Source organism: Abramis brama (genome assembly GCF_963993115.1).
Source record: "Abramis brama genome assembly, chromosome: 3".
NCBI classification, from domain to species: Eukaryota; Metazoa; Chordata; class Actinopteri; order Cypriniformes; family Leuciscidae; genus Abramis; species Abramis brama.
The window spans coordinates 13,460,290-13,483,372 of NC_139965.1; the positions used below are offsets into that span (position 1 = coordinate 13,460,290).

Here is a 23,083-nt window from a genome sequence, read left to right on the forward strand (position 1 = left end):
TTTTTGAGCATAATCTTCTTTCAAAAACAACGGTAGTGTAAATATTATACAGTATATGATGCCAAACTCTCACACTGTATTGTTGATCATGGTTTTGAATATTGATATATGTGCCCTTTCCTTTAAATGCATTAATGCATATCTATATGACTAGTTAAAGGACGTCAGGAGCATCTTGACGCTACATACCAAAGTCTATTTGAATCATACAAACGGTCTAGAATAAATTATAGAAAAGAAAAAAAAGGTAAGGTTTCCCTAAAAACTCAAATAATTGAACATTTTCATGAAAAAATAATTGATTAATAAATAAAATGGCACTGAAGAAAGAAGAACATTCCTGAGATCTAAAAAGTAAATTCATCAACTGTAGCGCCACCTTCGGGTCGATTCTCACAAAATTCGCTTGACAGCCTCTTGCTGCCATCCTGCAGGCATGTCCTAAATTTCATGATGATTGGCCAATATTTTATGTCTCGAAAATCTGAGACATCCCTGAATATAAAAATACTGAGATGTTTTGTCTGCTTTATTAAACACATTTGAATAAATTTACAACTCTGCAAGTTCATAAAACATAACAAATCGCGATGGGTTTTTCAGTATATGATTTAGCACATATTACATTCTCTTTTCTACATTTACTCACTGTGTAAGAGATAGTGACAAGTGCTTGTCATCTGTTGAACACACTGTATAAAATAAGAGTGATAATGAAGTGTCAGTGAAAGTGTGAGTGTTTAGCTATCAAGGCTCATGAGCAGAGCGGTTCCTCTCTTGATCCAGTGATCATAAGGCACAGCTCCAGACTTCAGATCAATGGCCACCACGAATGACGGGCGACCCGCACCACCAGACCGTACGGGGTAGTAGTAGCAGGGACAGGAGTACATATCTGCACACACACACACACACACGGTAAAGATATAGTAAAAAAAAAAAAAATGAATTCAGAGGTCACAACACATCTATAACAACAAGGGCACAGAGAAACAAAATCGGTGCAATCACTTTCAGAACGATTGGTTTTCCAGCTGATGGACGATAAGAACATCGACAGCCAATCAGAATCCATCCTGCTTTCAGAGCTTGAGCATTTAAAGTGGCGCAGATTTTAGAATAAACCGAACGAAATCGTCAGCTGGTGTGGACGCTAATACAGTCATCGTTATAGTTATCGTTCTTGGTGTGAATGGGCCATAAAGGGTTAGTTCACCGAAAATTTTAAATTCTGTTGTTAATTAATTGTCGTTCCGAACTTTCGTTCATCTTCAGAACACAAATGAAGATCTTTTTTATGATATCTAAGAAATTTCTGTCCCTCTGTCCCTCCGGGGCCGTATCCAGACCAGATGGAGGACCTGCACCTAGACACGTCCACAACGCATCCCTGAAGTGTCAGCAGAGATTGTGTCAACTAGACTCTCCCCTGTGAAGGCCTCATCGACACGACAGCCATCGGCACTGATCCTCAACAAACCCGTCTCCACACCGGCGTGACTCCCATCTTCAACCAGATGAAACTGGATAATATTCTGATTCCGAACCAATCTGACTTCTGACCTGTAATGCTGCCTGGATCATAATCATACACTGTTCGCTCATTGGCCAGAGGAGAACTGCCCCCCCGACTGAGCCTGGGTTCTCCCAAGGTTTGTCCTCCATTCTGCCACTGATGGAGTTTTGGGTTCCTTGCAACTGTTCTGCCTGCATTGACACTATTAATTTAGAACTGAGCTGAGCTGGACAATGACATCACGGTTTACTCCAGAGCGGCTATATATATATATATAAATTAACTAAATTAATAACTTTTTTAATAACAAAAATGAAACATTACTTAAGCTGGACTGTGACGCTATTTTTTTCTGGAAACAAACTTTTTTGCATTATTTTCCTGTAATCACTGTAAAGCTGCTTTGAAACAATCTGTGTTGTAAAAAGCACTATATAAATAAAGGTGACTTGACTTTGAAGCTTCAAAAAGTTCATAAAATGATCATAAAGCTAATCCATATGAATTGAGCTGTTTAGTCCAAATTTTCTGAAGAGTCTCGATCGCTTTATATGATGAACAGATTTAATGTAGGCTTTTATTCACATCTAAACATTGATCAGCGAACATAAACAGAAGCTCAACCGAACCAGCTTGATGCGCGAGAACAAACTTCATTGGTTCTTGCTAAAGCTCAAACGTGATGCGTAACACGAGAATGAACGATCTCTTGATAAACTTTTTGAAGTGTCAAAGTGTCAGTTGTGCAGCTGTCAATGGAGGGACAGAAACCTCTCAGATTTCATCCAAAAAAATCTTCGTGTTCTGAAGATGAACGAAAGTCTTACGGGATTAGAACGACATTAGGGTGAGTAATTAATGACAGAATTTAAATTTTTGGGTGAACTATCGCTTTAAGACAGTGTACTCACTCTTGGCGACCCTCTTGCGGCTCTCCACGGGTTTGAAGTGGATTGTGGGCATGGGACAGACCAGCTGCATGGGCTCTGCCTCCACCAGACTGGCAGCTTTCTTATCCCAGCCTGCCCCCTCCAGATACAGCCCCTGGATGAGCACCCCATCCTGGAGGAGAGGGGGACAAGAGGTCGAGAGCAAAACAAAGTCATTGAGAGAGAGAGAGAGCATGAGGGAGTCTACAGTGCAAGAATTTAACTTGGAAACGAGACATAAGGGCTTTCACACTGCGCTTAACCCCGGGTTATCGTTGTTCTAAACACCGCTTTGCTTTTACCCTGCGTTATGAAGCCCTGCTCCACATTACAGTGCCAAACTTGTACAGTGTGAAGGTAGAAAGAAATTCTGCGTTTGAGAGAAAAAACGTCAAATGCTGACAGAAACCGCGACAATTTGAGTGAAGAAGAGACCGTTTCATTTCCTTTTCCTTTATGGTCCGAAATGTCCATTCAGTATAAACTCGACAGTACAGTCGCCAATACAAGGATGAGCAATGCCAGAGCTTTTATAACAGGTTATATATAACGTGGAGCTCAACAGTCTTTTGCTGCACATCAGAACTATATTCTTTGGTTTTACTTGTGATGAATGATTAAGGGAATTTGGCCTTTGTGTTTCCTCATATTTACACTCCTGTGAAACAAGAAGTCATGGCTAGACAATTTCATGTTCTTAGTCACCCCGGTGTGCTAAAAATACGCATAGATGAATGGGAATGTACTTCAGAGATATTTTACTCATAAGAATTTCTAAGGGTGCCAATAATTGTGGCCAACATGCATTGGAGAAAAACATTTATTTAATAATGTGATTTTCCCAACACTTTCAATTGTTTTACTTTTAATTAAAGGTTAACATTTTGTGATTTTTTGTTTAATGAAAGATCAAAAGGATAAACAATGTAGCTTTATTTACACTGCTGCCGTTGCTCATATTTACCAAGGGTGGCAATATTAGTGGAGGGCACTGTACATACAGTAACACTTACTAATAACTTCAACTTATAACATTAAGAATCATTATGTAATGTAAACCTATTAGTTAAATGCATTTAAATAGTTATTAATTTAATTACAGTTCGACATGCACTACCACTGAAAAGTTTGGGGTCAGTCTTTTAAATAACATTAATACTGTAATTAAGCAAGGATGTAAATACATTTATAATGTTACAAGATATTTCTATTACAAATAAATGCTGTTCTTTTTAACTTCTATCAAAGAATCCTGAAAAAATATATCATGGTTTTTACAAAAATATTAATCAGTGCAACCACTTTCAACACCAATAATCAGAAATGTTTCTTGAGCAGCAAATCAGCATATTAGAGTGATTTCTGAAGTGACACTGAAGACAGAGAGGCAGAGAGAGCGAGAGAGAGAGAGAGAGAGATGCAAATGTCAGGTGCATCAGCTCCTAATGGACAGATGATGGCAGCAGTTGCTCACCTTGGGAGGGAACAGCAGATTGTTGTCATCCACAGTGGTGACCGTGAACTCCCAGGATAGAGTGTCTACAGACACCTGCATAGAACACACAACACTGATCAGCATCACCTCTCCACACACACATAAAGATACACAACTGCCAAGATATGCCCGTATCCTCAGTTCTTCCTGGCCACCTGTCGGTGTGTGGGGACATTACACATTAGGACATTTGTTTTTCAGTCCATTTGCTGCAGAATTGGCTGCCCTGAAGCGTCGCAGGTGTCTCTTGATCATCAGATGCAGCTCATTTTGCTGGCGCGCTCCTTAAGGAACTGAGCGGCTGAGCAGAGTGTGTGAAACTCCTGTCTGCAGATCCCAAAAGGAATCGAGAATAAACATCATCACTGGGGCATTACAGGGGTAATGGAGCAGGATTGCGCTGTGGCCCATGCAGAATGTCAGTGAATGTAATGCGGTAAAGATGTGTTACCGTGCATGTTTCTCAAATTAATTATAGACCGTTCATGTGGTGTGATTGAAAACCGTATGTTTAAAAAATATATATTTTTGTGATGTTCCCACTTTCGAGGTTTGAAATCGTAATTAGGAAGTGACACTGATTTTGTTCAGAATAAAATGAGCAGGTGAGGCAATTCTCTTTCACTCCTTTTGAATTCCCAAGAAGCTAGTGCACGAAAATGAAGTGCAAAGGACAGACATTATGTGTGTAATTGTTGCTTTATCTGTGTATTTTATCATTCTTGTGTTTCCACGGAGAATGATGGGAACTGGAGCTTAGTCACACACTTAAGTTGCTTTTCCACTGCCAGGCCAAACCTGTCTCATTGCTTAACCGCTCCATTCCGTGCCGATCCGGCCCAGCCGCTATGGATAAGGTTTCATTTTCCACTGTGGAGTTGATAACGGAGCTCTTTGGAATCTAATACAAATGCGTCAGTCGTTGCCTTGATAACACAAGAGTTTACAGACGGCATAAGATGTAAATAGCGACCACGTCATGGAGCATGATCGATATTTCTTTTAACTGTATTATGAACTTGTGTTTACGTTGCTTAAATTGCACACTTGGCCAGCTACAGAGAAACTGGTATCAGGAAACAGACAAGTGACCAATCCTGAGCCTGGAGAAAACATCTATTAACCTGTTAATATGAATGAGATTAAGGTCTGAACATGCAATACAGACACAGATTTAACTGCTGGAACATATAGTATGTCTGTATTTATCTTAAAATGAAATAAAACCTCTTCATTCTTTCAAGCAGACATATTTATTTGTATAAATTAAATATAGATTAATCCTTATTAAAACCATTAATGTTATTCAGTAAAGAACATTGAGTGTTTTTCTCTTTTTCTTTTGTTATTTGATTAACATTGATGGTGGACAGCAGCAGGTTTATTAGGCTACTGTCACTTTAAGGCTGAATGCACGAATCCAATACACTGATCCGATAATCTCTCATATCCATATCCGATATTCTCCCAACTGTTTACGTTCACATAAGTCATAACCAATATTTTGACATAATTTTATGTATTTGTCCAAGTGTGAAAGAGAGCTTAATTCAGTACTGGTGCGCTGAGAGGCGGGATTGAGCTGAATTGAATCGAGCTCTTTCGTATCGTCACGCTTTCTCACATTTATCCAGTTCTGATTGGATCTCATTCCAAATCGTTCCTCCCTAACATTTTCGTCTCGTTTTTATTCATTGACAAAAAAAGTCAATAGATTTTCGTCATCGTTTTTGTCATTCAAAACAGTTTTTTATATTTTTTATATTTAGTTATCTCGTTTGTCGGTGAAAAAATGTCGTTGACCAAAATTATGATGAAAATTATCCATCAACGAAATAAACATTATGTTAAACCCCACTGAATTTCATTACATGGACAAAAACAGTTCAAACATTCTTCAAAAAATATTGTCTTTTGTGTTCCACAAAAGAAAGTCAGTCGTACAGGTTTGGAACAACATGAGGGAAAGTATATGACAGCATTTTCATTTTTGGTAGAATTATTCCATTAACTTGGAATGATTGGACAGACAGGGCTTCAAGAAAACCCATTGTTTCTTACTGATGAATATATATTTTAGTCAACTGATGGTTACACTGCCATTCAAAGATTTGGGATTCTTTTAAATGTTTTTGAAAGAAGTCTCTTCTCTTATTCAGGATTCAAGGATTCAGGATAAAAGAAAGTTGAACAGCAAATTGTACCAACGTTTGATCAATTGAATGTGTCCTTGCTGAATAAAAGTATTCATTTCTTTAACAACAACATCAAACGTTTGAACGGTAGTGTATCTTTGATTGAGCACTCTGTAGTGTGTGTGACTGTTTAAAAGGACACTAAAGAGTCTTCACCACGTGTGTTTGACGTCCTGCACGTGTGAATATGTATGAGCCTCATGATGTGTTGTCGAGCTTGTGTGTGTGCGCGTCTCACGTTGTTCTGTCGTGCTGAGCTCTGTAGTACGGCGGTGAGGAAGCCCGTTGGGAAGGTAAATCCAGACAGCCAGAAGCGGACAGGGGGGTGAGCGGTTTCTGCCCAGCGAGCGAACTGCTCCACGCGCTGGCACAGGTCCCGTGTCCACGACGCCAAGGGCTTCAGAGACGGGTACGCCTGAGGAGAGAGAGCGTTACTGAAGCCAGTCTTGTTGAGTGGTGTAATTAATGATCGTGCTGTTCTGTAACAGTATTTGCTCAGAGCAGGAATTTGACATCAGATGAATGAAATCTAGTAAAGGCCAAAACATCAACTTCAAACGGCACAAAATAGCTTAGTGACATCTATCTCCGCTTACAGTACGGCCTTTCATTGCGCATTGTGTAATTCAGAGTTCAGTTTATGAGAACTGCCACTCAAGGCCATTGAGGAGGACACAAAGGAAGAGTTTCTGTTGGTTTGGATGAGATGCATTACTGTCTGTCATGAATGTCTTGAGTGATTGGACCACAGAACGCTTAAAAGACACTTAAACAAATCTTACAAATCGAGCAATTAAACTAACATGAATCTGACGGTGCAGAACAGTATGGTCCAATGTTTTCTGGAATTCTAGGGACACAGGAAATGACTCAACCTTCAGTGTTATTTTTGGTGTTCAAAGAACAAAGATATTTGGATTTGATAGGAAAAGAAAAATCAAACGTGAGCGTGGCTTGTGCCAAAGGAATTAGCATTTCAAACGCAATGGCTGCCACACAGCACTAGGAAAAATACTCACGATTAGTTTCATTTCACACTGTGCCATAAAAAAAACCTTCATGCATTTAGGTTCTCGCTGGCATGAAAATGAGAGCGTTTTGAGATATTTCTAGGCGGAATAAATGCTGCCGCTTTTACCCTTTGAAACGGAGACAAAAAGTAAGCGAGGATAAAAGGTTGCGAGTATCCGCTGATGTTTGAATCTGATCTAGCACTCAAGAGCAGACTCAGACCCATACTTTCCTGCCACCCACACACCAAATGGAAGATGTGCATGAAAATTAGGTGCCCTAAATAATCAACCAAACCCTTGGTGCCACAATGCAGCACAGAGGCGGTATAAATGTGTTTAAAAATGAATCACAATCGTGGGAACAAGTGTATGATGCCCACTGTTGATCTTCATAACTAGGCGTTTAAAGACAAATCTGCTGAAGTGCCCACATTTCAGCACCACTGAACAACGACTGGGAGGGAAAAAAAGAATATAGACATATTAGAAAAAAAAAATCTTATTGACATTGGCGAGTTGGCAAAGTGATGAATGGCGCATAAATTAATTTGCTTTTATTAACATAATGCTGTGCTTTCCACATGATTGCTTGAACTCCTGAGCTTTCGTTAATTGAAATACGACTGAAATAAAGCTTGCCAACTAAGTCTATCTATCTATCTATCTATCTATCTATCTATCTATCTATCTATCTATCTACAGTGTATCTATCTATCTATCTATCTATCTATCTATCTATCTATCTATCTTTCTATCTATCTATCTATCAGAAATGGGCTTTCACAGTTGATCCCAGGTCAGTAAAAAGGGACACCAGATCCAATAAACGATGTGAGTGTTATCTTTCAATAGCCTTGAGGTCACAACAGGTTATGTCAACAGTGTCAAAGTGACACATGAGGCCCGACACCTCCACCACTCACAGGACAGCAGTTATAAAGAGCACGAAAAGAAGGGAAGATGAGAGGAAGAGCAGAGAGTCAGCAGCAAATGAAAGTCATATCTCAGCAGAGATACAACGAGTCACTGCCAAAATATAACAGTGGACAGAGACAGAGGAACTGTGCGTTCAGTGATAAAGATAGGCTGATGGATGGAGAGGGAAAAAAAGAGAGAAAGAGAAAGACAGTAATGAGGCACCGCAGATGGCAGAAGGATAGTCCCAGCTGGAGAGGAAGTCTTAATGGATGCTCTCCACTTATTTTGTAAAAGAGGGGCAGAAAGACAGAGGAAGAGACAGAATAGAGGGATGGCTAGATTGGCGTTTGGATCAGTATATAGGCCATACGCTTATTGAGGATCTTCAAGTAAACATGGTTTTGTTTATTTAGCTTATTTGAGTGCAATTACCCTTAGCAATGAACCAAGAAGCTTGCGTGCGTGCGTGCATGCACACACACACACACACACACACACACACACACACACACACACACACACACACATAAGTTATCAGGACATTCCATAGACGTATTGTTTTTTATATGGTACAAATTGAATTTTCTATCCCCCTACACCAGGGTTCACCAATCTCGGTCCTGGAGGGCCGCTGTCCTGCAGAGTTTAGCTCCAACCCCAATTAAACACACCTGAACCAGCTAATCAAGGTCTCACTAGGCATACTAGAAACTTTCAAACAGGTGTGTTGGAGCTGGTTGGAGCTAAACTCTGCAGGGACAGCGGCCCTCCAGGACCGAGATTGGTGAACCCTGCCCTACACTAACCTTACCACTAAACCTACCTATCACAGAAAACTTTCTGCTATTTTAGACAGACACACACACACAACACACACACAAATAGTATAATAAGGCTGTACTGCATCACACAAGGTCTAATGCACACAGACTGCCCTTGTTGACCTTAACACACACACAAAAGCATTAGTACCATGTTATGCGGGCCGAGGCCTGTGTAGTCTTGCCATGATAAGCAGCTCTCATTCAATAACAAACGAGCAGAGTGTTTAAACTCAAGGTGAGTGTGTGTGTGTGTTTAATCCTCTAAATGTTGCTCTGTTCACCTCATCCTTCACAGAGCATTCCTCTCAACCATTCATTCACACACTCCTGATGCTCTCTGCTAAACTCACACCTCTGACCTTACAGCCCACTTTCACACACTCATGCAGGGCTGTATTACAACTACAACATGACCCGGTGTGTGTGATTCATAGTTATAAGCACTGTTCCAAAACCCAGTGAGATGCTTACATAGATAGAATTTCAAAGGGAGCATATGTTACTCTCGAAGATAACTTGTTTTGGTCAAATTGTAAGCAGAGCATGTATTCTGTGCAGAGAAGGCAAGCCCAGATAGACAGTATATACACTTCCATTCAAAAGTTTAGGGTAAGATTTTTGTGTGTGAAAACAAACAAACTTTTATTCATCATGGATGCATGCACGAGAAGATGATGAGATGACACCAATGTGATCAAACGATAACTGTGACTACATCAACAAGCAATATCGCTGACGAAAATAGACAAGACATGGGAGGAAGGCAGTCAGACAGACAGACACATATAGATTGACAGACAGCAAATTAATTTCAAATTAATTAAAAACTACTACGATGCTGTCTATAGTGTCGTCCTTTACCTTTTCCCAGAGAGAAGGCACACGGGCATCGTGGATACAGTGAAATATCTCCTCTAGACTGCTGGACATCACAACCAGACCTTTAATGCCTTTCTCCAGCTCTAACAGAGACAATCTACACACATCAACACTCCAGGGTTAGCATGCCAATATTGATATATGACTTTTACACGCACGCACGCATGCACACACACACAGACCTGATGGTGTGCAGCAGTGTGTTGTATCTCTGAATCTCCTGCAGTAGTACTACATTCAGAGGTGAAAGGTCATCCTTCAGCAACTTCCTAGTACCCTCATAGTCTATCTCAGCGGGAATCCTTTGCAGAACATCAGCAGAAAGTGCCAACACCTAAAAACACCAGTTACACATTCAATTCTAAGTGTCACATACACCGAAAGTCCTTTCAAAAATGCAGTAATAAGCGTATGCACAGGTTATACACACCTTGTCTTCCCTGCTGGCTCCAGTGGTGTTGGCGTCAGTGCTGGTGACCTGTGGCTGCAGAGACAGCAGTGTGTGGAAGAGGGTTCGAGCCTCAGTGATCTGGCTGGCGATGTCTGCATTCGGGTGTTGCCCGAATAGTTCTGGATGCTCCAGTGCTGGCAACTGACCAATGAAGTCCAGATATGAGGCCTGAGGTCCATCACGAGGAACATAGTAATGGACCAAGGAGGAGACCCTACACACACAACAAACAAACAGCTTTTAAAGACTATGGGCCAGATTTACTAAACAGGGCAAATTAGCGTGAGAGCGCAATTACATAGAAGCGCCGATGGGAGTGGAAAGTTCTGCAGATGATCTACTGACGACGCACATATTATAAAACACAGACGCAGCAAATCATTTCAATAATGACCAACGCAATCTACCAAGAGCAGCGCAAATTAGCATAGGGTCGCAAACAAGCAGATAATCAGGTGCGGGTGATCTACTAACAACACAGGCGCAAAATGGGTTAAACATGCTTTTTTTGGGAGGTAAATAATGCTGCAAATACCAGTAAATTTACTACTGCAAACCTTAGTATTTAAGTACTAGGAATTATTCATTTAAATACTCTCATCCCTTAATTTTTGCGTCTGAAAGGGAAACTCCTACAGATGCATATGCAATAAGGTCAGGCGCAAAAATAACCCTGTCCACGCCTTTCCAGTGCTCTTTTCACCGTGTGTCTTTAGAAAATCCTGACTGTAGTTTTTTAACGCCAGAAGAGGGTTTGCGCTAGAGGCCTATAGGCACAAAGCTTGTATATTTGGCACAGAAAATGTGCACAACAATATTTAAACAATACTTTGTTTATATATATACTTTTTTATAAAAACTTTGTTATATATATATATATATGTGTGTGTGTGTGTTTGTTCATTTATATACACACACAGTGCTGAGTAGTAACTGATTACATGTAATCTGGATTACATAATCAGAATCCAGAAATTAAGTACTTTTAATCAGATTAAAAATGTGTAATGTATTATGTTACTAACCACAATTTTAGTCTTGAAATTTGGAATTAATAACTTCCTACAATTTGTAAGGAGTCTACCCAGCACTGTGTGCATATATATATATAATTACTAACACGTAAAGTACAATTAAAATAAAAACTGAAAATATATAAATATAACTAAGCCAATTCAAAATATTAATAACTATTATAATTGTATATTAGTACTACTAAAATAACACTGATTTGTTCTGTCATATGTTCTGCTTGTCTGTCATCAAGATGCACTGCAATGAATAATTGTTGAATATGTTTCAACTTTGTGTCATTTAGCAAAGGATTTGTGTGAAAGGTTTAATACGCTAATGGTTTAATTGGCTCATAAAAATGATGTACGGTCATTTCATCACATTCCCAAAATAACACATTCTTCAGTTTTCATCTAGAGTTCATATGAAATAACAGAGTAGCAACATGTTTCGGCACTAAAACTTCACAGATACTGTAATTAATGGCAATTTCTATTTCGCTCCCACCAAGTCCATGCTATTTCCTTTCTACTACTGCCTGAAACTTTAGAGCTGCCTCTGCTGTGCACTCAAGTCACCATGGAGGTACTGATTGAAGGTAATTATAGGATGTGGTTGCTATAGTAACAGATGTTCCATGTGGTGTTGCTGGGTCCTGGTTCCTGAAAGACCAGCCGACTGAGTCATAGGAAGTGAAACACATTTAACACCAGGCGCTACGAGATTCAACTTTCGGCCCCATGGGGGAGCTGTTGGTCTTTATTAGATCAGAAGTGTGGCGGCTGAAGAGGACACACGGGAATCCTCACAGCAGGGCAGAGAGGGGTGTCAGGGATCAAAGGGTGCGTGTGTGTGATAGCTTGACATATATTCAATGCACAGTTTGTATGTGATCGAGTAATGAGAAGATCTGTCCGTGAGAGTGTGTGTGATTTTTTTGTGCTTTTGGAACCAGGCAAACAGTCCGGCCATATGGGGACGCTATATCTCTTCATTATATTCAAAACCTGTGACTGAGAGTGATGATTATACAAACACTAAAGTCATTGTACAGTGGACCGAATTGAGAGTACATTTGAAATTCTGTGTGTGTGGTTTACTACTGTAGTAAAATTAGTTAAATCCGGCAAAACTTTTGGGATATTCATAAATAAATTAGATTTAGATAATAGCATTTATAAAACAACAGATGTCCTCATTTAGCTTGATAAAAGCATATGTGTGTGAACTCACTTAAAGAAGGGTGTATCAATAACAGCAGGACAGAAATACTGGTTGATGTAAGTGGTGAGCAGACGCCGGTCCCAGTCGTCGGTCACATGTCCTCCATAGTTGATCCCAGCGATGAGGAACTTCAGAGCGTCCCAGGGGATTTCCTCATACTCATCCAGATAAAGACTCAGAAGATTCTCACTCACCTGAAAGACAGAGAGAGAGAGAGAGAGAGAGAGAGAGAGAGAGAGAGAGAGAGGAGTAATTACTGTAAACACAACCATACGGTTGTCAAGACATGCAGATGAGGTCAGTGAAGATTTCAATGAATGAATCATATCCATGGAATTTAAAAATAATATTTAAAAAATTCAATACGAATTTTATAGCCACAGACAATACATATTAAATATGCAGCTTATCTTGAGCTTAAAATATTATGTGAAATTTAAGCTAAAATGTGACCAGGATGCAAAGGAAGCACAGTGTCAATGAGGATATAAGCGAGGGTGAGAAGCATGCTTTCAACTATAATAACTCTGACAAGTAGGGGTGCGCCAAAATATCAATATGGCGATATCTCGCGATATTTACTCCCACGATCGATTCTCGATGCGCTCTTGCCAAGTATCGATCTTAAAAGCCGTTAGGGCGGGCGTACACGGTGCGAGTTCGGACACTCGGGAGGTCGTGAGATATTGCACACGTTGCGAGTCAGTTTAACTGATAATCGCGTCAAAGCAGCTGGTACACGGCACGACTGTCCTGCACGAATTTTATCCCGAGCCGGCAGCAATCACGTGGGCTTTCGCGCTAAACACAGAGACCGCCATGTTGCAAGCAGCAGGCAAAGCTTCAGATAGAAAAATGACATAAATGTGTGTGCAAATGATTTGTTGAAAAGCAGAGAACAGTAGCCATTCCTTTCAACATAAAAACTTGTGAGAGAGAGAGAGAGAGAGAGAGAGAGAGAGAGAAAAGTGTGTGTGTGTGTGTGTGTGTGTGTGACAGTGACAGTGTATGCGCACGCTGTATGGTTGCTGCCACTGAGGTATAGCCCCATCGACGTGGTTGTGTATGATTTGGCAATAGGGGACAGCTGGTGAAAATCGGGCCGACTCCCCGAATTTTTTAAACATGTTTAAAAATTATCGGGAGGTCGGGAGGTGCTCGTAACGTGCTCGGCTCGGCTCATAATTCCTCTCACACGCTGCGAGCCGCGACCATGCGAGCATCACCGATTCCACTCGATTTCTCCCGAGTGAAAAAAATCATCTGCAAGCAAAACAAAAATAGTGTCTGTGACTGTTTTGTTGCAACTGATAAGACACAAGTTGTTTTTGTTATTGTTTCATCCAAAAAAATAAACGGAGATTCATTTTCCTAATTTAAAAAAAAAATCTTTTTATTTCTTAAAACATGATATATTGTGAGTTATTACTGATAATATATCGATTATCGCAGTATCGCCATATCGTGATATTATCGGTATCGTGAACAATGTATCGCGTATCGTATCGTAAAGTACCCAGTGATTCCCAGCCCTATTGACAAGCTGCCAAAGTTCTAATCATTTTGCAGCCTAATATATATATATATATATATATACAGACCCTTTCCAAAAAATTTGAATATCATGGAAAAGTTTATTTATTTCCATAATTCCATTCAAAACGTTAAACTTCCATAGATTATAGATTCAGGGCCCACAACTTAAATGATTTCAAGTATTTAGTTGTTTATTTGTACATAATTTGGGCTTCCAGCTCATAAAACCCACGAAAACAGGATTTCAAAAAATTTGAATATTACATGAAATCACACAGTAATTACACAGTGATACCATGGTCATTGAACCAGGTTTTGGTTCTTTTGGCAGTGTGGGCAGGTGCAAATCCTGCTGGAAAATGAAGTCAGCATGAAGTACTCTGAAAATGTCCTGGTAGACGGCTGCGTTGACTCTGGATTTAATAAAGCACAGTGGACCAAAGTCCTCTTTTCTGATGAGAGCAAATTTTGCATCTCATTTGGAAACCAAGGTCCCAGAGTCTGGAGGAAGAATGGAGAGGCACACAATCCAAGATGCTTGAAGTCCAGTGTGAAGTTTCCACAGTCTGTGTTGGTTTGGGGAGCCATATGTCATCGCCTGGTGTTGGTCCACTGTGCTGTCCACTCAACGCAGCCGTCTACCAGGATATTTCCAGAGCACTTCATGCTTCCTTCAGCAGACAAGCTTTATGGAGATGCTGACTTCATTTTCCAGCAGGATTTGCACCTGCCCACACTGCCAAAATAACCAAAACCTGGTTCAATGACCATGGTATCACTGTGTAATTACTGTGTGATTTCATGTAATATTCTAATTTTTTGAAATCCTGTTTTCGTGGGTTTTATGAGCTGGAAGCCCAAATTATGTACAAATAAACAACTAAATTAGCCTGGTTAAAACCAGACCATTCTCAGTAGTAACTGAGTTAGGGTCTGGCAAAGCTCCTTTAATAACTCATTTCCAAAGGGGCGTCACCAACGGAAGTCGCTCAAATGCCTCTGGGCGCAATTGGATAGACCTAAAACTCCTAAAACCAATCAGAGCGATCGTCATGTGTAAAGCCATATGCTGCCTCCCAATTCGCCTATGTTACACTACGCCATAAAAGTATTTACTCTTTTTGTGAAGAAAATGTATTTATTTTTGAATGTGTAGCAAAAAAGTAGGCAACTTTGGGACATACTACTTCGTCATCTTTATCGGACTTTATCTGTCGCGTGCATCCCGTCATGTAAACTGCCCTGTCAATCATCTTGTCACAGTTAAAATCCTCTATTAAATCTAATTTAATTTCCTACCGTTTCGGAGAGAAATGTAGTAGCACGTTCATCTGCCAGTGGGTCTTTCATGGAGACTGTCCTCATGTGTTTGCAATTTGAATATAATAATGCATTTATAAGTTGGTGCGCTTCACCAACGGACGTCGGAGTGGATGTCGCTCAAATGCCTCTGGGCGCAATTGAATAGGCTAGACCTAAAACCAATCAGAGCGATCGTCATGTGTAAAGCCCGCCTCAACGTTTCTGATTGGTGCTGCGATTTCTCGGCATGGGGAAATAGGCTTGAATGAGCTCTTTGCCAGACTTACTTGCAGAACAAATCTAAAGTTGTCTGGGTTTTCCCAGGCTACAACTAAATACTTGAAATCGTTTAAATTGTGGGCCCTGAATCTATAATCTATGGAAGTTTAACGTTTTGAATGGAATTATGGAAATAAATAAACTTTTCCATGATATTAAAATTTTTTGGAAAGGGTCTGTATATATATATTACATGGGTCATACTTCTCAGGTAGGAAAATACAGAAATCCTTGTCCTTGAATCTCTCTCTACCTCAAAGTCAGAGTCGTTGAAGCTGTAGATGATGTTCCAGCCGAGCTGCAGGAACTTCCTCCTCTCCAGAATGATGCTGTGGAAGAAGCAGAGAGTGAAGAGCAGCTTGCGGTACAGCAGTGGCCGTGAGCAGCGTGAGAACTGAGACTCAGACACCCGCTGATAGAGACGCTTCATATTCCACTTCACCCCCTGCAGAGAAACACCATCACACACACACACACAAAAACCACTTTAATTGCAGCTCACATCATTTCAAACATCTGCCTACAGTGGATGAAGTGCACGTATATGTGTGTACCCTGGGAGGCTCAGTAGTGATTTTGATGCCCGTCTGCAGGATGGCGATGGGGAATTCTGGGTGAGGGGAGGAGCTCAGCCACAGTCGGAAATCTGGATGACACTCTTGGACTTGAAACTCATCTACTAACTTATCCAGCTCACACATCCAAGAGAGAGACAGGTGACAATTAGCCAGGAACACCCAGTGACCTACCAGAGAGAAAGAGAGTTTTATTATTAGAATCAGTATATTTATTTTCTGAATAAAATGTGAGTGGTGTTTTCCAGTGCTAAGGTGTGTGTGTGTGACTACCCAGGTGTTCTTATGTGATTGCTAAGTTCATTTTTTTCATTGCTAGGTTGTTGTTTATTGACTAAAGTCAAAATAGCCCTTTCTAAGTCTCTATCATTCACTCTATGATGGTTCCTAAATGTAGATCACCCCTAGGATTTTGTGACATCACAACCATGAGCACATTAACATATGACCGCCACACACATCAATATTGATTCAGGGGGAGTAATCGAACTCTGAAAGTGTGAAAGCACCCTAAAGCTACAGTAAAACTTTCCTGAACTCAAACTATGACTTGAATGCAATGCAAGTCAGTTTGGATAAAAGTGTCTGTTAAATGATAAATGTAACCGTAAGCAGCAAAGAGATTCATTCTCAGGGTCAGAGAGATTGTAGAAAATACTCCTGTAAATGTACAATACAACTACTTTTGCTGCAAAAAAGTGGACTTATGTACGCTACATTACCGTTAAAATGTTTGGGGTCAGTACCGTTACATTTTTTGGGGTCAGTAAGACTTTTAAAATGTTTTTGACAGAAGTCTCTTATAGGGGTGTAACGATACCCTCATGTCACGATTCGATATATATCACGATACTGAACTCACGATACGATATTATTGTGATACTCCAAGACATATGGTAAAAGGTTAACAAAAAAATGTACTGTTGATTAAAATGCTAAATTTGATATTACATTGTGTGTGTAAATGAATAGGCTTGGACTTGTAACCCAGTGTACAGAACAATAGAGAAACTGAAAATACTGAATTATTTTAGACGAATATGCTTACACTCTTTCACTGACTAGATATATTTAAAATAATCTAGGACACTTTTTACACAAATATTCCCCCATTGCATTATTCTACATTATATTCAACATTATATATAGTAGTTTATTTTAGTACTGACACTAAAACTCTGAAAACGTGCATTTTTTCTCACACAGTAATTTTATTTTGGGTGAACTATACACAATACATAATGTTGGATTTCTGTATTGCGATACATTGTGAGACTTTATATTGTTACACCCCTAGTCTCTTATGCTCCCCAAGGCTGTATTAATTGCTAAAAAATAAAAAAAAATTGTGAAATAACATTACCGTTTTAAATAGCTATTTTCTATTGTAATATGTGTTTCCTGTGATCAAAGCTGAATTTTCAGCATCATTACTCCAGTCTTCAGTGTCACATGATCCTTCAGAAATCATTCTAATATGATGATTTGCAGCTCAAGAAACATTTGTTATTATTATCAGTGTAGAAAACTGTAGTGGATTTTTGTGGAAACTGTGATGCATTTTGATCTTCTCATCTAACTGAAGAATTTTAAGGGCAGAGGAAGCTACAAACAGGAAGATAAATATAGTGTTAAAAACAGAAGCAGAGAGATAGAGAGAGAGATCACTTCACCATTTGCGACCCCCTCTTTGATCAGCCGCGTTGCGATGGGTGCCTGGCCTTGACCCAGCGAGAGGGCAAAGAAGCGCTGACCCATGCCTGACGTCTCTGCCAGCTGAACCAGTGCTGCCGTTGGGTCCACACCAGGGGACAGCACAAAGATCAGAGGAGTCCTCGTGCTGCTGTCCGCTACAACCTGACACACACACACACACACACACATAGGATAAATGGGTTTCGGTATAACTGCAGATAGGTTTGACCGGTTCTATTTTCTAAGTAAATGCAAAAGTCAAAATGCATACTGAAAAAATGAAAGAAAAATGAAAAAGGGGGAAAGAATCAATTGCGTTTATGTAACCCTGAAACATATTTGATTTATTTCATGCAGTCTCTCTCTGTCTAGAGGGAAACATAGGACAGGAAAATAAATAAATAAAATAAATAAAAATAAAAGCCCTGGCGTTGGTTGCTATAGTGTGCTCCAGAGTTCCAGAGAGTAAAGTTATAAAGCAGTCTCACATTCAATTTTCTGAGTTCAAAAGCCGAAAATGTCAGCTTCTTAAAGAATGGTGTCATGGACAAGCTGGCTACATTTCACCTTAACGTAACGCAAAACCTTTCATATAATCCTGCGCTCAGACCCAGGAGCCACAGTGATATAAAGAACAAAAAAAGTTAATTTCTTTGCTTATTGATTTATTTCAATACTAAGCTCTCTTTCACTCTGTGTGTATGTGTGTGTGTGTGTGTATGTGGTTCAGGTTAACCCTATGTTATGGAGGTTGCATTTACACAGCAAGTCTTAATGCACAGATCTGATCTTAATGAGTTAATGAGAGAGAGAGAGAGATAGAGAGAGAGTGTGAGTAGCTTAATAGTAAAGCTTGTTGGTTTAATTACAGCGAAGTTATCACCTCATTGCTGAGAAATATAAAGTAGCTTTCAGTTTTGAAGCTGTTTTATTTATAAAACTCACGGGGAAGAGGTTGAAAACCAGCTCCTGAATGTTTCAGTGTGCGCAATTTCTTTCCTTTATAAAGTTTCCACCTCAATAAAACAGCTGCGAGTGAGCGCATACAGGCACATCTGCTTCATAACACAATATTAAAAAGCGATCTTTGTGGGAGAACGTGTCGCCCTCTCCTTGTGGTGGCTTGGAATTCCAAGGGGAATAGGATACACATGTTTAGACGTTGGTCGGACGTCCAGATATCGGATATGTATCTGATTTAAAACCACATTTTGAAGTGGCTCAGATTGGATGTGAAAACATTGGTGAGTTTACATGTATGAAACAAATTCCGATCTGTGTCAGATGTAAGTAAAAAATCAGATTTTTTTTGTGCCAGTGTAAACGCAGCCAAAATGTCCTCACAAAGATGGCAATATCCGAAATCCTAGTGGTGACATTTTTGGTCCCCATGAGGAAAACAGCTTCATAATAAGTGGTGTTTTTTGAAAATGTAAAAATGCAGAAAGTTTTCTGTGATGGGTAGGTTTAGGGTTAGGGGATAAAATATACACTTTGTACAGTATAAAAATCATTATGTCTATAATGATTATGAAATTTCCCCATAAAACATGAAAACCCAATGAGTGTGTGTGTGTGTTTGTGTGTGTGTCACTCACAGCCTTCATATCGAGGATGGGCGGCTCTACAAACTGAGAGCCCAGGTTGTTGATGATGAAAGCCGTGACGCAGATAGAGATGCGATCCTGTCGGAGAGATCGTACAATCAGCATCCTCTGCAGCTCATTGCAGCTGTTCTCCCATTCTCCTGTGCAGAGAGAGAGAGAGAGAGAGAGAGAGAGAGAGAGAGAGAGAGAGGAAAAACAAAGCAAGGAGGCAGATTGTGGCATTCAAAGTCAGGAAGAGAGAGAGGGAAGAGAAATGAAGAGGGAAATTAAGAAACAAGCTGATAATGTGTTTCACTCCACTAACTTTAAAAGGGGATTTTTCATTGACTTCTATTGTTTTCATACTGCACTAATGATATTTTCTCTTCCCTTACTAGGAGCTGCAGGAGAATGATTTTTTTTTTAAAGTACCTGAACTGAATGATGTTTGCTTCTGTTAATGATTCCCACACGTGCATTCTTCCGCTGATATAGACCATACAACTCTGACATTGGCTCTGATTTCTAAACGAATGACTTTAAGTGATCTGTTCTTTATTGCGAATCGAAACCACAGTGACCAGCGTACTCCAACCTGATTCCCAAAACAAATGATTCTTACGAGTCAATTCTTTTTAGTGAATCAAAACGATACCCCAACAACCAATGTAATTTAACCTGATTCCCAAACAAATTATTTCACGAGCTGTTTTTAAAACCATACACAGTTTACAGTGTAATCGATCCCAACTCTTATGAGCCGACCACCGACCAGTGTAACTCAACACCAATTCCCCCCGAAATGACCCCTATGAGTAGTGAATCAAAATCATATATCACAATCAGTGTAATCCAACCTCATTCCCAAAAAAGGATTCTTAAAACAGATTATTTTTAATGAATCAAAACCATACGCCACAACCAGTGTAATCCAACCTGATTCCCAAAATGATGACAGAGAATCAAACATGATTTACTAAGGCACATGACACTTAAATCAGTGTAGTTACTGACTGGTTGTTCATATCACATCCAGTTAAAGTTCTAGGCAATAAAATTAAATGTATTTTCCCAAATATTTCTTCAAGTCAAGTCACCTTTGTTCATATAGCGCTTTAGACAATACAGGTTGTTTCAAAGCTGCTTAACAGTGATAAATAAGAAAATAACGATTCAAAGATGCTAACAGATTTCAATTCTGCAGTAAAGCAGCTCTAGAAAGACAATAGTGTCAGTTCTGGAGTCAGTTCAGTGTTGATTCAGTTCAGTTCAATAACTGTGTGAAGTTTAACAATTATGAAATGAGTTCAATTCAGCTATAAAGCAGCTATAGAGAAAACAGTGATGTCATCATCCTTCTCCGTTCATTTCGCATCCAATAGTGTACTTCCGATAGTGTATTTCTTCCTCAAAAGCATTAAAGGAATCATTATTAAAACATTAAGGAGCAAGAATTGTTAAGAGATATCAGAATCAGAATTGTTAAAGTCCTTACAATATCTATCCCGACCCTTATACCTAACCTCATCCTAAAATTAGGTCCCCATAATGTACACAAAACTCGACACACACACACACACACACACACACACACACACACACACACACACACACACACACACACACACACACACACACACACACACACACACACTACCAGGAAGCAGGGCTTTCTCTGGGTCCGGATTGGTGTACCAGAGGTGCCAGTCTCGAGGGTACTGCTCAAACGAGGCCATGAGTCCATGGAAATTAGTCAGTTTATCCAGTTCAGTTATGTTGTCCCAGTTAGAGTCCAACAGCCAGTTAGAGCAGGGGTTATCCATCTGTTTCTTCTTATCCAGAACCTAATACACACACACACACCGCACAGAGTGCTTTCTGTAACATGATGACTTTTTTCATTTTTAAACTAGTCAAGACAATCCTTTCATATAATCCACTTTCAGGCCCAGAACACGTGCACACACACACACACACACACACACACACACACACACACGGCAGCCCTCACCAGTCCCCCACGGAGGAAGAAGCTATATTCATCCATGCTGAGCTTCCCAGACGCCTCCAGGATCTTGGCACACATGTGGAAACTGAACAGGAGCTTGTGACACTCAAACAGTCCTCGACAGGTGTATCTGCAAACGGATCAAACACTCTGACATCACTCTGAAAGTCAGCTTAATATGATTAAAACACATCACATCTATGACACACACGTAAGATGACAACAAACAGGCACTACACAAAGATTTTGTGCGTGACTGCATATGTGTGTGTACCCAGTACCCAGTAGTTATACTTGAGTTACAAATAAAAAGATAACCCACGATAAAAAGATAACTTTTGAAAAAAATACTTGAGTAGGTGTTTTAAAGTAACTGATATTGCATGCAGAGTAATGAAAAGTATGAAAACGATGGCACAAGCTGATCACATTGTAGTTGAATGGCAGGAGTGGAGCGCTGGAGTCTGTTAGAATATAGATGACTCACTTCAAATTGCTCTTCACAAGAACCGTTCAGAGAGTGTGTGAGCTGTCAGACAGACCCATAACTGGTGATTTCAATTCAGTCTAATCGTTCTAAACAATTTATGAACAAATCGTTCAGACTGCATATTAAAAGAATGACAATGGTTTGAGAATTAAACATCAATCCCAAAATGACAAGGTCACTTTGTTTATTGAAACTAATTTCATAGCTACAATTTATGCATATACATTTATGTTTTTCCAACGGATTTGTCCCTAAGAAAGTTTCATCAATAAAGTTTCATGTGTACTTGTTTACATGAGACATCAAAAATCAAAGAAAAAATATTGTTTTTATGTCTTTTCAAATCAAGCTGTAATTTTGTCAACATTTAATTGTGAGTAATTAGAATGCATAATTGTAACATAAATGACCTATACATGCACTACTGTTAAAAAGTTTGGGGTTTTAAGAAATCATTGATCAAAAATGAATGTATAAACAATGTTACAAAAAGTTACATTTAAAAATGCAGTTCTTTTGAACTTTCTACTCATAAAAGAATCCTAAAAAAACTATCATGGTTTCCTCAAAAATATTAAGCAGTTTTCAGTTTTGATAATAATAAGAAATGTTTCTTGAGCAGCAAATCAGCATCTTAGAATGATTTCTGAAGGATCATGTGACACTGAAGACTGGAGTAATGATGCTGAAAATTCAGCTTTGCCATTAAATTAATAAATTGTATTTTAAAATATATTAAAATGTAGTAAAAATGAACCTCTGGGGCATGAAAGTGCAAGTAAAGTGGAAGAAAACTCAAAAACAGTATCAAAGTATTTCTCCTTTATGCCTCTGTACAGATATGCATGTGTGTGAGTGTGTCTCAGACCTGTAGACGGCATAAGTGTGGTGTCTGTTGAGGTTGTTTATCCTCTCCTCCAGTTTGTGGCTGCGGGGGCTGCTCTCTATACTCAGGGTGAACAGGTTGATGTAGGCGTCCAAAGAGAACTGATACATGGGATCTATACAGCCCAGATCATTCAGTACAAAGAACAGAATGGACGCCCTCTGGGCACAGGGGCGGTAGGCCTGAACACACACAAACACACACAGATGGGTGTCTATAGCATTGTCTGCCTCTCCTGCTATCAACATCCTCATCTCAGCAGTCTTTT

General features: G+C 39.6%; 1 protein-coding gene across 1 annotated transcript in view; it reads right to left on the reverse strand.

Annotated features, from left to right (window-relative positions):
- Positions 1-515: 515 nt before the first annotated feature.
- dnah2 (dynein, axonemal, heavy chain 2) overlaps positions 516-23,083 on the reverse strand; it is a gene marked incomplete at its 5' end in the record, with an annotated part of 122,658 nt that continues 100,090 nt past the window's right edge. Inside the window, 15 exons of the mRNA XM_084109614.1 lie at positions 516-895; positions 2,428-2,578; positions 3,920-3,994; positions 6,374-6,550; positions 9,752-9,866; positions 9,952-10,103; positions 10,200-10,434; positions 12,468-12,652; positions 15,829-16,020; positions 16,130-16,320; positions 17,824-18,007; positions 19,444-19,592; positions 21,089-21,275; positions 21,443-21,569; positions 22,798-22,997. Of these exons, the coding sequence (XP_083965740.1) occupies positions 741-895; positions 2,428-2,578; positions 3,920-3,994; positions 6,374-6,550; positions 9,752-9,866; positions 9,952-10,103; positions 10,200-10,434; positions 12,468-12,652; positions 15,829-16,020; positions 16,130-16,320; positions 17,824-18,007; positions 19,444-19,592; positions 21,089-21,275; positions 21,443-21,569; positions 22,798-22,997 (2,475 nt within the window). The 3' untranslated portion in view covers positions 516-740. The remainder of the gene's footprint in view (positions 896-2,427; positions 2,579-3,919; positions 3,995-6,373; positions 6,551-9,751; positions 9,867-9,951; positions 10,104-10,199; positions 10,435-12,467; positions 12,653-15,828; positions 16,021-16,129; positions 16,321-17,823; positions 18,008-19,443; positions 19,593-21,088; positions 21,276-21,442; positions 21,570-22,797; positions 22,998-23,083) is intronic.